This window comes from Mustela lutreola, chromosome 8 (assembly GCF_030435805.1).
Source record: "Mustela lutreola isolate mMusLut2 chromosome 8, mMusLut2.pri, whole genome shotgun sequence".
NCBI lineage: Eukaryota > Metazoa > Chordata > Mammalia > Carnivora > Mustelidae > Mustela > Mustela lutreola.
In genome coordinates, this window is record NC_081297.1 from 73120865 (window position 1) to 73136780 (window position 15916).

General features: G+C 34.7%; 1 protein-coding gene across 3 annotated transcripts in view; it reads right to left on the bottom strand.

The window, feature by feature from the left end:
* The window catches only part of CNTN1 (contactin 1), a 354959-nt gene that overhangs the window by 91132 nt on the left and 247911 nt on the right, over positions 1-15916 (bottom strand). For all 3 annotated transcript variants that reach the window (XM_059185639.1, XM_059185640.1, XM_059185641.1), the window contains one exon: positions 11354-11474. In XM_059185639.1, coding sequence (XP_059041622.1) covers positions 11354-11474 — 121 coding nt within the window. The remainder of the gene's footprint in view (positions 1-11353; positions 11475-15916) is intronic.

Consider the following 15916-nt stretch of genomic DNA (forward strand, 5'->3'; position numbering starts at 1 on the left):
CTGTTAAATTTACTTATGAAGTGGGATTACCAGTTCTTACACTGGTAATTGCCTCACAGCAATTTTGTTAAGATGACATGATAAAAATTATATGAAAGTCTTATAGGCACATACATTATAATGTAAAACATTTAAACATTTTGAATGAAATAATTTTAAAGCTAAAGAGCACATTTTAAAATTAAGCTTTAAAACCATGTATTATATTTTTTTGCTATTAAAATTATGCAATGTTGAGTAGCTAAAATACACACATTTTAAATTACTATAATTTCCCCTGTTATTAGGCCAGCTGGGCAAAAATATAAGAGCAAAATGTGCATTTGTGACTTTCTACAGAATATTTTTTTCCAATGAAGAAAGAGGTCTACTTTTTAATTTTTCCACATTGATTACTTTATCTCATTAAATATATCGAAATTAGTGTTTGGTTATCTTGTGCTCTAACAATGAGCTTGGATGTTACATCTGGAATCAGACTGCATGGATCAAGTCTTGTTCCTCTACTTAGTAGCTGTATGACCTTCGGCTAATAACTAGGCCTCACTTGGACTTAATTTTCTTATGTGTAAACTGGGGGTAATAATTATATCCATCTCTTAAAATGGTACTTGGTAAGTAATAAGCCTTTAATAAATATTATCTATCTTTATATGGTATAAAATATACAATATACGTTATATAATATGCATTTTATTATATATATCTGTAATATTTTATTATGTCCTCTATTATACATTGAATTATATAATTATGTATCTTTATTTTTTAATTTTATATTCATAATACACATCTTTTCATAGCAGAAAGATTGGACTTGTAAACGTGTAATATTTTGCCAATATAAATTGAAATTACTTTTAAAATATGAACTAATTGCCATTTACTTATGCTCATAGAGACTTTTAGATAGCACTACCTGTACTGCTATTGTAATCAGATATAACAGGCATCACTGTTAGATGAATCTGGCATTACTGGTAAATATACCAGATGTAGAAAACCTATAGTATAGCACTGCAGTGGAGTGTCTAAAAGCCTACCATGGCTATTAAGTTCTGAAAAGACTCCTCCGTTCTCTCCAGGAATCAGTGAGGAGCAGCAAATTGGCTGCTTATTTTTTAAGGGAGCCATAGATACAGACAGACTGCATAGAAAAGGTAAAGTTCCAGTTTACCCAAAGCCGACCAGTTTGATTATGAGATAAGGAGAGGCAGGAGCAATTAATTGAAGAAGAGGAGAAGAAATATTCCAAGGAAACTTCTCTCCCTGTACTCCAGTGAGGAAAGAGAAAAAATAATCTAAATTTACATTAATGTATGATTTATCGTGTTTATCATCTACCAGTTTATTATCCTCACAGTTGTAAGTTTTGAATTTATAAAACAAACTGTTAAACTAGATCATTTTCAGGACCCATCTCAAAGCTTAAGATAGGCGACTTATTCTGAATGAATTACATACTTTGCTGATCTATTTGAAAATTACCTTGAGTTTACATCCATTTACATTGAACTTACATTGAGAAATACAATTTCAAATCATTGGTGTACTTTATAACTTCACTAGTAATTGGAAAAGTTGTTATTTTTACTAAAGCTTTAAAAAATAGAAGTACTAATGAGTTCTAACTTTGAAATAATCAAGCTACTTTTTAAATTCTGTATTTGTTAAAAACAGATACACATTCCAGCCGATTATTTCAGCATTAGCATGCCTGTAACAGTTACGGAGAACTGCCCCCAGCAGCTTTTTTAATGTGTTGATCTCAATGGAAAGGAAAAGGCTCACTTTCTGGGTAGGATTCACTATTAATAGCTGTATCCCTGTGGGTTAGTGCCAAGTGGGGTTGGGATGCCCCAGGATGGCGCCCAGTCAGTCATTGTTCCAGCCAGTGTGGGCAGCAAGGGCCATTTTCCTGTCTCAGTCCTGCGAGGGCTGATGAGATGGAATCTTTAGTCTGTCTCTGTGGCAAACTTTCTTGGACCACGCTAGCGGAAAGTAGAGGCAATTATCCAAGTATCTGAGGTAAATGTGTGTTTTTCTGACCCAAATACTTGAAAAACTACCTCAACTATTCTTTTTGGTTTGACTATGATGATCTGGACACATCTTTCTGCCTATATAAATGTATCTCTTTTCTGGATCTCTTCACATAAGTCCATGAAATTTGGGGGGGGTGGTAAGGTGTGTGTGTATTGGTATGCCTGTCTAACTTGGTACGTATACTAGAGGAAGTTTTTTTGGTCTGTTCTTCCTAATTTTATGACTAAATTGATTAATTTCAAAGTTTTCTTGAATTCATTCTGACATATCATGTCTTAATAATTTTGAATATAAATCCACAGTTGTGTATTTAATAACAATTTGAATTTTGGACTTTTTAAACACAATGGGAATATCTATGCCAGATACCATGGAACTCTAAATTGCAATTTAACATTAGAAGTTCCACAAATTTTAACACGATGACAGACTTTCTTTCCTTTTGCTTTCACTAATACTCAAGTTCTCTGAGTTAGCCATACAAGTCAAACTCTAAATTATCCAGGAATTAGTAATTTAATCTCTTTTTAGTAACTGTTTATGGCTTTATCTTTTTCCACAATGTTTTAAAACTGTAACTACTTTCCTGGTTCCATACAAATTTTAGGATTGTTTGTTCCAGCACTTTGAAAACACCAAGAATTGGGGTAAATTTGAGGGGGAGATGAATCATGAGAGACTGTGGACTCTGAGAAAGAAACTGAGGGTTTGGAGGGGACAGAGGTGGGGGGATGGGTGATCCTGGTGTGGGGTATTAAGGAGGACACATAATTGCATAGAGTACTGGGTCTGGTGCATAAACAATGACTCTTGGAACACAGAAAAATAAAATAAAAATTTAAAAATAAATAAATAAATAAACCTGTAACTACTATTAGCATGTGCTAGACAGCGGAAAGGGAAAGAGAGACGAGCAGAAGCTGCAAGCAGTAAGTTTTACTACTTAGTTCCAGCAATTCTAGAATGGACTTAATAATCTTTCTGGTACTATATATGAAATTAACTACAGAAAGTTTAAGTGTATTAAAGTGTTAGCTATAGAAGTTTTAGAAATTAACTATCAACTTTATTTATTCATATTTTCTGGGAGAAGCCTAATACAGTGAGAAAACTGGACAGAGTTTCCAAGATGATTATCACTAAGTACATGGGTAATACAGAGCAAGTTACTCTGACTCCAACTTTACAAAACGAAGAGTAGGAATTATCTAGATAACTTCTTGGGGTTAATTCTATATTTAAAATTGTATATTCAAACTTGAACATAAATGCAGAGATTTCGTATAGCTATTGTGAAGAAGTTAGGAGGACACAAGACGCAATTAATGCATGACTTGACAATAATAGGACCAATGAAACCTTTTTATCTTAAAATGCTAATCAATTCCACATTTTAAAAAGATAGAGTATAATTAACCTGGAACAATGATTTCTGAATGGATGCATCAGAACCAATTTTGTCTGGACAGCAGAGAGACGTATGCTCTGGTGGGAGTAATAAATACATTTCCTGTAGAAAAGACCACTAGCCAACCATTGATGATTTAAAATATAGCAATATTTTCAGACTAAAAAGTATATTGACAGTTTGCATCAGATTATTTCTTTGACTGTGTTAAGTTACTCAACACAGGTTTTAAAACTGGGTTAGTCATCAACCAAAATGACCTCTTTAAGAAATAGAGTCTGGTAGCCATGTCATTAGGCCAAGTAAGAAAAACTTCAGTGGATTACATCAAAGAAAGATGGCATCTAACTGACATCCATTTCCATTCTGCAACTGTATTTTGGCTTTAGAAATAAAGTGCAAAGCTTCTCTCTCTCTCTCTCTCTCACACACACACACACAAACACACACACTACTCATCTAAATAAAAATCTACATAAAACAATATGAATATAAGCTTCTGATAGAAACAGTTCAAACTTGATTTGTGATACAATGATTTGTGCAGCTTTTGTGTTACCTGTTCTAATTTCAGCTACTCTCTTTCCAAAATGTTTCCAAGTTTCATGTAGCATTTGTTAGGGTTTGAAAATCAGACCAAAAACAATTTTCAGATAGTGAAACTTTTTTCTTTTTTTTTTAAATTTCAGATTTATAAAAAGAAATTTTGTTTAATATGACATATAAGATAAAAAAGGGGGAGGAAGCATCTGAAATGTCTAGTTTTGATTGCATTTTCTATTTTGGCAATTTTCGTGGCAAACATTCTGTTCAGCTGGGTGTGTTAGGAAGGGTCTTCCCAACAGCTGGTAGCAATGCCAAGAATATTTATAATGCAGCAGAAATACCACAGAAAGTGGTAAAACATGGATGTCAAAGCCTAATTTCTTGCTTTTGTGACCTAATTTTATGGTCCATTTTGAATGTTGTCCAAAAGTGTACTCATGAAAGAGAATTTAGGTTTGGCAAGCTGCAGAAATATTCCCACAAGTGCTGCCGAATAAATCCTGGAAAACCTTTCCCTCTAAAGGACACTCTTCTAGCTGAAGAGCTTAAGTTCTCCAGAAATGTCTTTTGTTAAAGAACATTCATACAAGGCTCTTCATGTATGCCAAAGCTTGCTTGATGAAGCAACATTAAATATGTTTTTATGGGACCTAAGACATAAAACATTTATTATAACAGTAACAAAAAGGACACTTATATCAATTCTCTTAGTTCGGATTTTTTTTAAGAAGCCTAAAAACAGGGCGCCTGGGTGGCTCAGTGGGTTAAGCCTCTGCTTTCGGCTCAGGTCATGATCTCAGGGTCCTGGGATGGAGCCCTTCATGGGGCCCTCTGCTCAGCAGGGAGCCTGCTTCCCTTCCTCTCTCTCTGCCTACTTGTGATCTTTCTGTCAAATGAATAAATAACATCTTTTATTAAGAAAAAAAGAAGCCTAAAAACATTTGAAGTTTAATAACTGGTTCTTTTTTTGGAATTAGAATAGTTTTAAATTATAAAGTTTTTTTTAGATACGAGGCAATTTACCGTTGTTTGAGTTCTAAATCTTTTTGGCCATATTATACACACATCTATTTTAAAAGATTAATTCTGAAGTTACCTCCTTTACTAATAAACAATATTATTTTTAATTGAGTTTATATAAATGCTCTCTTGGTAGAAAAAAACAATCTTACCCTAAAACCTTCTGTAAGCAACTTTAAATATCCTAATACCAAGAATGGCATTATAATCTCTTGTAAGGTTATCTTAATTTTTATATTAGTGCTCTAGTTGGGGAATGTTTCATTGTATTATGTTTTTGTTTTTTCTTACTGTTGCTACATAGTCAGATTGAGTCGTTCTATGACAAACTGTAGAGGTTTTGAAGCTTAATTATCTTACTTTGTGGGACTCAAGCTTTAAGTTCACCTGTGCTAAAATGATGATGAAGGGGAGGGAAAAACTCATGGACTTAGCACTTCTCCCCAACTGGGCTGTTTCCCATTCCCATAACACTCATGGGCTTTATATCAGAGCTCCTTTCTGTGGCTTCTGGCAAAACATATAATATCAATTTTTTAATTGTCTGCTGATTGACTTCTATTTGGTTTTGTAGGACATTGGAGGAAAAGAGGATCTTACCATCTTATGAAACACATTTCTAAAGTAATTTATCTCCAAAATACATTTAATAACTAAAACAATATCACTTGCAAACTATTTTCCATGGATTCCCTAGAATGATAATTCCAAACAACTGTTAGAGACCACTTTATTGCAGTCATCTTGGGGCCTTATTAAAAACAAAGATTGGCCAAACCAAACCAGGCTTGAACATTTTGTTATTTTGGAATGTCATATTAATTTGATGGCCTCCATAATCATACTAGAAAAAATATATTTAGTATTTATTTAAAGGAAAGATAGAAATGCATAGGAAAAAAGAGTGAAGATGGGTTCTGGGGAAAAAAGCAGGACACACACGCTGCCCTCTGCTGCCTTCAGTAATTCAGCTCTGGTCCCAAAGCTACAAGCTCCACTTGGTTTTTTCCAGGTCTGGATATTAACTGAACCCACTGCCTTAGAAGCTAGTTTGTGGCCATCACTTGCTCAAACATTATCTCTGGCTGTGCCTTACTCCGCTTCTTCTTTAATTATACTATTCTCGAAAAAAAGAGCCTGTGAATACTTAAAAAATATATTTTTAGTGTATTATATGTTCAGTGATTTTTTTAAAAACTTTCTGTTTTGAGATAACTGTAGATTCACATGCAATTGTGAAAAATAATGCAGGAAGATCATGTATCTCCCTGGCTCATCCCTCACCATAACATTGTATCACTGAAGTACAACAGTACAACCAGAAAATTTACTTGCTATAATCCATCAACCTTTTTCAGATTTCACTAGTTTTACATGCCTTTGTTTGTGTCTGAATGTTTGTTTAGTCTGTGCAACTTTTAGTTTCATCCATCACAGTCAGAGAATAATTTCATCATAAGGAGCCCTGTGGTATCCTTTCATGGTCACATTTTCTTCCCTTCCTCTGCCCTCTCTAACCCACAACAACTATTAATCTATTTCCCTTATCTATAATTTTGTCATTTCAAGACTGCTATGCAAATGGAATCATACAGTATCTAACCTTTCAGACTGGCTTTTTTATTTTTTCACTCAGCCTAATTTCCTAGAAATACGTCTAAGTTGTATCAACAGATCATTTATCCTTTATTGCTCAGTTGTATTCCATGGTACTGATGTACCACAGTTGAACCATTCACTTATTGAAGGGCATGTGTTTTTTTCCAGGTTTTGGTTATTATGAATATAGCTGCTATGAACATTTGGATACATATTTTTATGTGAACAGATATTCTTACATCTCTGAGATAAATGCCCAAGGCTTTTATCATATTACTGGGTTGTATGATAAGCACAGGATTAAAAACTGCCACATTCACTTCCAGAGTGGCTGTCTCATTTTACATTTTCATCAGTAGTGTGTGAGTGACTCACTTTCTCCACATCACTACTTTTTTTTAAATTTTAGTATTTCTGATAGGTATATAATACTATATCATTGTGGTTTTAAATGGTACTTTTCCCTAAGGCCTAGTGATGTTGAACATCATTTATATGTTTATTTCACGTTTGTATATCTTTGTCATTGAAATTTCTGCTCATGTCTTCTATCATTTGTCATATTGGATTGTTTTATTGTTTTGGGAATTCTTTATGTATTCTATACATAAATCTCTTGTTGAACGTGAGGTTTGCAAATACTTCCTTCCATTCTGCAGTCTGTTTCTTCATCATCTTTGCAGAGATTCACAAAGTTTTTAATTTTGATGAGGTCCAGTTTATCATTTTTTCATCTTATACATTATGCTTATGGTACCAAGTTTATAAACTCTTATCCTTCTGTCTCCAACTCCAGAGGTAACCACTCTTCTATATTTTATGATTATCATTTTCACACATTACCTTTAACCATATAAAATACACACACGTGCATATACAAACATATACAGAGACATATGTCTAACTTGTTATTTTACTAGAAGTCTGAAGTAAAAGTAACTGCCAACTTGATCAGAAGGCAAATTATAATTCTCATCAGCCTTCAAATTCAGACCACAGCATATCCCGAAGTCTGGTTTGGCTCAGTTTAGCTTAGGTTTACCCACATGTTTACTAGTTTCTTTGTTCACCATGCTTTCTGACATCTCAGAACTTAATTCTAGGATTATTTTCTCTCTTCCTGAATTTTACCCACTAGACATTCCTTTATACATAACAGTTTCTTGAGGGACAAACCCTGCTACCATTTGTCCAAATATAACTTTATTTTTCCCCATTATGGATCATAATTTGCCTGGATAAACACTTTCGGATAGACAGGTGCCTTTCCTTTAGCATACTGAAGACATTGTTCCATGGCTGTAGTAGTATCTACAGCTATATAACAAAGTAGACCAAAACCCAGTGGCTTAAAACAATAAAAATTATCTCACAGTTTTTGTGGAGTAAGAATTCTTGAATGGCTTAGCTGGAGAGTTCTTGATTTTGGCCAAAGCTACAGTCACATGAAATCTGCTCTCTAGGTGGCTTACTTGAATGACTGGGAAACTGACGCTGGTTATCAGAAGGTTGTCTTATCTCCTCATGTAGGCTTCTCTACAAAACTGCTGAAATGTCCTCATGACATGACAGCTAGCTTCCTCCAGACTGAAAGTTCCAAGAACCAAGGGAGCAAAAGTGATGTGACTTATAACAGTATTCAGCAGTGTTACTTCTGTTGGCACATACAGCAACTCCCAGTGTAAAAAAGGGATTATTCAAGGGTTAGTATACCAGAAAGTAAGATGAGAGGGGGCCATTGTGAAATCTGGCTCTCCCAGTTACTTTTAGACTTTTTTTTTTTTTAAACTTTGTGATTCTTTATTGCTAATGATGAGTAGTCTGTGGTCAGTGTATTGCTGTGCCTTTGCAAAAAAAAAAATAGTTTTCCCTTTGCTCTCTAAATAGCCAGCCTTCAAACTAGTCCCTTCAGGATTCCAACAAATTTAGATAAACTTCTATTGGTTTTTAATGTTCTACAGATTTATTTTCATTAATTGTTGTGTTTCATTGTGATTTTTAAAAATTGGATGGCATATTTTCACTAATTTTCCAAAATTTATAGTCATTATCTTTTTGAAAACTTTTTCCTCTCCTACTTTATCTAATATTTATTCTGGTAATCTGATTTGACAAATACTGTTTTTTCTCATTAGATCCTTAATATAATACTCTCAGGGAACAAAACAAAAATCCTTGCTTACATAGAGCTTACGTTTTGACCAAAACAGAAAATTGTCCATTTTGACAGTTTCTCACACTTTTAGTATCTTTGTTAAATTAACTGTAGTATGTCTTGAAATTAATCAATTAGATTGGCTTTGCAAAACCAAATCCTTCCTAGCCATATACCATTTATTTATCCACATTGACATTTAGCATGAAGAGTTTTATACCTTGCCATTTATCTTTAAGAGCTATCGATGAGATAGTTTTACAAGTTGTAGGCTTTTAATGGGGCTTAGTAACACTTTTCATCTACCTGTATATATATATATATTTTTTAATATCCTGCTATACTGTAAGGACTTAAAATGTTATACTATTATTCTACTGAGTACACTTGCCAGGTGACATTGCTTTAAAATACTGTTATATATTTATATTTTTAAAATATTTTTCCTGGAAGTAAAAAGCTTAAAGAAGACACTTAATATTTCCATACAATTCCTCCAATAGTTTCTTTTATTGGTTTTACTTCTGTAAAAAAAAAAATATGCATTATGATGACTGGTAATTACCTACGTATGTGTGGGTAATACCAATGATGTTCTTTGACTGTATTTGTCTAACTTCCTCTTCCCTCTGAATACTGGGAATTTACCACATTGTAATTACATGAAAACACTGCTGTACAAGCATTGTAACATAACCCCTATTGCCTGTTTTTGTTTTGTTTTGTTTTTAGAGAGGAAGAGGACAGGGGTTTGGGGGGAGGGAGAGAAAGAATCTTAAGCAGACTCCACACCCAGTGCAGAGTCCAACAAGAGGGATTCTATTTCACAACCCCAAGATCATGACCCCAGCTGAAATCAAGGGTTGGGCACTTAACCGACTGAGCCACCCAGGCATCCTAAACATAACTCCTATTGTAACATTAATGTGAAATTTTAAAATCTGCAAACAATTTTAATTTAATATATGCATAGGCTATTTCAGAAAATGGCTTAACAGCTAGTAGTCTAATTAGCCAAAAACAGTGAACTAATCCCTTTCTCTGATGACTCTTGAATATAACAGATTCCCAGATCATAAAATACTTTTAATGAAAATATAGAACTTAAATTAACTTTCATCAGTTTAGCATAAGGGATATATGGAATGAATGTCTAGTTCACTTGGAGAAAGAAACTTCAGCTGCACCATTTATTACCCTGCTGGAGAATATGTTCAGCTAGAATAAAGGGCTTTTTAGCATTTCCCCAGATGGACGCTTGAGGACTCCATATTACCACTGCTCTAGAGGCAACTGCAGGAGATATATGAGGTTGGATGAAATTATATTGATCCAGAGGGGTATGAAGATGACCAACAGATATCATCTCATTTACTAATTATTTAACTGTGCAAAAACTGGCTGAAAAACTGTGCAATAAATAAAAGCCAGTAAATATTTCTAGTAGATGAAATGTGAAAAAACAAAAATTTTTACATGAAAAAAAGAACAAAATAAAAATTTTAACAGGACACGAAGTGATAGAGCTCTGAAACTACAGAATAGAATTCTTCAGCTCATTTAGGGATTCATAAAAAATGCATATGTGAATTTCAAAATCTAGTAGGGAAGGTAACTCCTATCACAGATTGCTATAAAACACATTAAAGAAAGTATTAACTGTTAATAACGTTTTGAAGAAAGGGACACCTATTTGGGACCTCAGGAAAGCACTCATGAATTTGAGCCTAGCCTTGAAGGATGGCTAAAGATCTGGGCGACAAACAATGATGATAGGACATGGAAGTAATGCTGTGATTCAAGGAACAGAGATGGAAACCTCAGGATGTCTTTGTGGACTGGCTGGGCAGTGAAGTTGGTTACATGGAATGGTAAAAGATTAAATTTAGACAGGATGAAGTTGATACATGGAGCTTTTCGCTACTTAACTAAAAGGAGTGCTCTTTACTCTGTAGGCAGTGAGTGAAGAGCCAATGAATGATGTTTGGAGCTGGCCACATAGCTATAGAATACAGGTCAGTATCAAGGGGACTGTACTTCCAATAAGGGGGTATTATAGCTTGACCTCAATTATATGTAAGAAAAAAAGCCTGAGCCTAAAATCCAGCAACAAATAGAAACACGATACATGTATACATTTTTTTATTCTAAAATGATAGCGATAAATATGTAACACTTCAAGTTACAGTAAATAGCATCAGTATGTTTTTTCCATGCCAAAAAAATAAAAAATAAAAAAATAAAAAGTACAAAAAGAAACAACACTATCCTCAGCACATGAAAAGTATTAGCAGACACTGAGAACTTCTGGTAAATACTAAGTTTAAAAGCACAAACATTTAGTAGGAGGTATGTGGTATAAGTTTCTAGAAGATATGTAGTTAGTAAAACAAACAAAATCAGCGTTGTTTACTACTTGTCTGGCATAAAGTCATTCTTGGGCAGGGAGGAGGAGCTGTTCTCAAGGACCAAGACACTAAATATATAAGAATTCATACCAGAGTTACCAGAAAATTATACAATAGTTAGGCAAGTCAAATACCTCTGGTTTCATAATTTTAAAATGTTGAAACTCTTACCTCGAACAACAAGGTCAGCTGAAGCTGAAGAATTGTCCACAATTGTCTGAGCGGTACACGTGTATCTACCAGCATGCTTCAGCTGGGCGTTTCGGATAAGCAGTTCCCCATTGGAATCCAGCTGTTAGCAAAAAGAGCAGTCATTCACATCACTACAATCTTTATCAATTATATGGTATTTAGGATACAAGAGGTAAATTTTTCCCCTAACAAAATGAGCACCATTAATAGGCATCTCCTTTAGACATGTTAATTCTGTCCTGACTTAGGTTACTTCAAGTCTGTCTTTAGTATCTCAAGCAAAAAGTAAAGTGAGTGACTTAATTAAGAACCGTTTCAGCCCAAGTATCTTTAACATTCTATTATTTCTATTGTCAGAGGGTCATACAGAGATATACTAAGGTATAAAACTATCTCATCGATAGCTCTTAAAGATAAATGGCAAGGTATAAAACTCTTCATGCTAAATGTCAATGAGGATAAATAAATGGTATATGGCTAGGAAGGATTTGGTTTTGCAAAGCCAATCTAATTGATTAATTTCAAGACATACTACAGTTAATTAAACAATGATACTAAAAGTGTGAGAAACTGTCAAAATGGACAATTTTCTGTTTTGGTCAAAACGTAAGCTCCATGTAAGCAAGGATTTTTGTTTTGTTCCCTGCTCTATTCCCAGTGTTTGTTCAATATATGTATTTTTGAAGAAGGCTTGAGGGACTCTTGTTTGGGAGAGATAATGTACCATCTCAATGCAATTTCTAAAAATAACTAATATTTATTGAATGCCTACTCTGAACCAGGCTCTGGGCTATGCAAGTGTGTGTGTGAGTGTGTGTATGTGTTTGTGTGTGTGTATAATCTCATTCTCTTCTGACAACAGTCCTATAAGATAGGTCCTATTCTGTCCATTTTATTAAAGATAAAAGTGAGACTTAGAATAGCCAAATGATTGAACTAAGCTCATTGAGCTCATTTGTGGGAGCATCAAAGTCCATGCTCATTACCTCCAAACTATTCATCTAGAGAAAAACTTGGAAAATTTATTTATTTATTTATTGAAGAACCTGAGAATGAGTGGCAGGGGAAAAGGAGAGGGAGAGAGAATCTCCAGCAGACTCCCCACTGATCATGGAGCCTGAGGCAAAGCTCAATCCAGTGACCCTCAAGATCACAACCTGAGCCAAAATCAAGAGTAGATGCTTAACACAACCACTCAGGCATCCCTGGAAAACACAATTTTTAAGCAAACATTTTGTTTTCTTGACAACTAAATACACTGATTTACTATTTTAATCACATATATCCAGCTATATTAAAAGATGAAAAATTAATGGTTAGGTTAATATTTTACATAATAGATGAAGATATTGTTTATGTAATATAATAGATTTATACATTTTTTAAATTTTGATTTTTTTAATAACTGCATGTGGAATGAATGCTCTGCTTTACCATAGGTTTTGCCAGTGACCCCTTCCTATATTAAATTTCCTGCTGGTTTTGCAAAGTGTTCAGGTTTGCCATATTTTTTTAATTAATGTGGTTAAGAATATAGGCATACCTTGAAGATACTGTGGGTTCAGTTACTGATCACCACATAGAGCAAGTCAAATAATTTGTTTTAATTTCCCAGGGCATATAGAAGTTATGTTTGCACCACTATTATAGTCTGCAATGACATTACACTATATTAAAGTGTTCAATGGCATTATGCCTAAAAAAGCAATGCACAGGGCCTCCTGGGTAGTGCAGTCAGTTGAGCATCTGACTCTTGGTTTTGGCTGAGGTCATGATCTCAGGGTCATGAGATTGAGACCCACATGGGCCTTCCCCTCAGCTTGGAGTCTGCTTTGGATTCTCTCTCCCTCTGCCTCTCCCACTCATGTGCTCACTCTCTCTCTTTCAAATAAAAAAAAAAAGCTTTTTTTTTAAAAAAAGCAATGTACATACCTCAATTTAAAAATACTTTATTGCTAAAATATGTTAACCATCATATGAGCTTTTAGCAAGTCAGAATTGTTTGCTGGTGGAGGACCTTGCCTTGGTGTTGATGGCTATTGGAGATGCGTATGGTGGTTGTTGAAGGCTGAGGTATCTGTGGCAGTTTCTTAAAATAAGACAACAATGAAGCTTGCCCCATTCATTGACTCTTCTTTTCATGAAAGACTTCTCTGTAGCATGTGAGGCTGTTTGACAGCATTTTACCCACAACTGAACTTTCAAAATTGGAGTCAATCCTCACAAACCCTGCTGCTGCTTTATCTACTGAGTGGATGTAATATTCTAAATCTTTTGTTGTCACTTCAACAGTCTTCACAGCATCTTCTCCAAGAGCAGATTCCATCTTGAGAAACAACTTTCTTTGCTCATCCATAGGAAGCAACTCTTGATGTGTTCACATTTCATCATGAGATAGCAGCAATCCAAACACATCTTCAGATTCCACTTTCAATTCTATTTCTCCTATTATTTTCACTACATTTGCAGTTATTTCCTCTGCTGCAATCTAAACCCCTCACAGTCATGGATGAAGGTTGGAATCAAATTCTTTTAAATTCCTGTTCATGTTGATATTTTGGACTCCTCTCAGGAATCACGAATGTTCTTCATGGCATCTAAAACTGGGAATACTTCCCAGAAATTTTTCAATGTTCCTTGCCCAGATCCATTGGAGGAATCAGTATCTATGGCAGCTATAACCTTATGGAATATAATTCTTAAATAATAGGACTTGAGGTGAAAACACTAATTTGAAAAGAAATATTTATCCCCATGTTTATCACAGCTTTCTTTACCGTAGCCACAATATGACAGCAATGCAAGTGTCCATCAACAGACAAATGGATAAGGAACATGTGATACACATATTATACACACACAATGAAAAATTAGTCATAAAAATGAAGGAAATATTGCTATTTACTACAGCTTGGATATATTATTTGAGGTGAAATAAGTCACACGGAGAAAGACAAATACCATATAAATTACTGATATATAAAATCTAAACAACAAAATGAATGAAAAAATTCAACAAAGAAACAGATTCTTAAATACAGAGACCAATCTGGTGGTTGTCAGAGAGGAGGTTGTAGGGGGGTGGGCAAAATAGAAAAGGGATTTAGAGATACAAATTCCCAGTTACAAAATAAATAAGTCATGGAGATGAAAACTACTGCATAGAGAATACAGACAATAATATTGTAATAATGTTGTATGGTGACAGGTGGTGACTACATTCACTGTGGTGAACATTGAGTAATGTATAGAATGTGTTGAGTTCCTATGTTGTACACCTGAAACTAATATAACATTGTATGTCAGTTGTATTCCAATAATAAATTTAAAACAATAATAAGGCTTGAAAGTTGAAATTCCTCTTTGATCCATGGGCTAGAGAATGGATGTTTTGTTAGCAGGCATGAAAACAACCTTACTCTTGTTGTACATCTCCATCAGAGCCATTTAGCGGCCAGGTGCATTGTCAACGGACAGCAGTATTTTGAAAGAAATCACTTTTTTTTCTGAGCAATAGGTCTCAACAGTGGGCTTAAAATATTTAACAACATTGAATACTTTAAAATGTCTTCAACAGACGTACTGTCATCCAGGCTTTGCTGTTCCATTTATAGAGCACTGGCAGAGTAGATTTTGCATAACTCTTAACAGCCCTGGGATTTTCAGAATGGTAAATGAGCATTGGTTTCAACTTAAATTCACCAGCTGCATTAACCCCAAACAAGAAAGCCAGACAGTCCTTTGAAGTTGTGGAGCCCTGTGTGTGTGTGTGTGTGTGTGTGTGTGTGTGTGTGAAGACTTAAATAGCTTTAAAAGTCCTAGATAATATCTTCTAATAAAAGATTGGTTTATCTACTTTGAAAAATCTGTTGTTTCATGTGGCCACCTTCATTAATTATCTTAGCTAGATCTTTTGGGTAACTTGCTACAGCTTCTCCATCAACATTTGCTACTTCGCCTTGCGCTGTTATGCTATGGCTATGACTTCTTCCCTTAGACCTCATGGATCAACCTCTGTAAGCTTCACACTTTTCTTCTGCAGCCTCCTCACACTCTAAGGCTTCATGGAATTGAATAGAGTCAGGGCCTTCCTCTGGATTAGGCTCTGGCTGAAGGGGATGTTGTGGCTGGTTTGATCTTCTATCCAGACCACGAAAACTTTCTCCATACCAGCAATAAGGCTGTTTTGCTTTCTTATTATTCTTATGTTCACTGGAGTAGCATTTTAATTTCCTTCAAGAATTTTTCCTTTGTATTCATAACTTGGCTAACTGTTCAGTTTAAGAGTCCGAGCTTCAGGCCTATCTTGGCTTTCCACATGCCTTCCTTTCTAAGCATAATTATTTCTAGCATTTGATTTAAAATGAGAGATGTGAAACTCTTATACTGGAACACTCTGAGGCCATCATAAGGTTATTGGCCTGATTTCAATATTGTATTTCAGGGAATAGGGAGGGCCAAGGAGAGAAAGAAAGTCAGCAGAGCCAGTCAGTGGAGCAGTGAGAACCCACACAGCATTTATTAGGTTTGCTGTTTCATGTG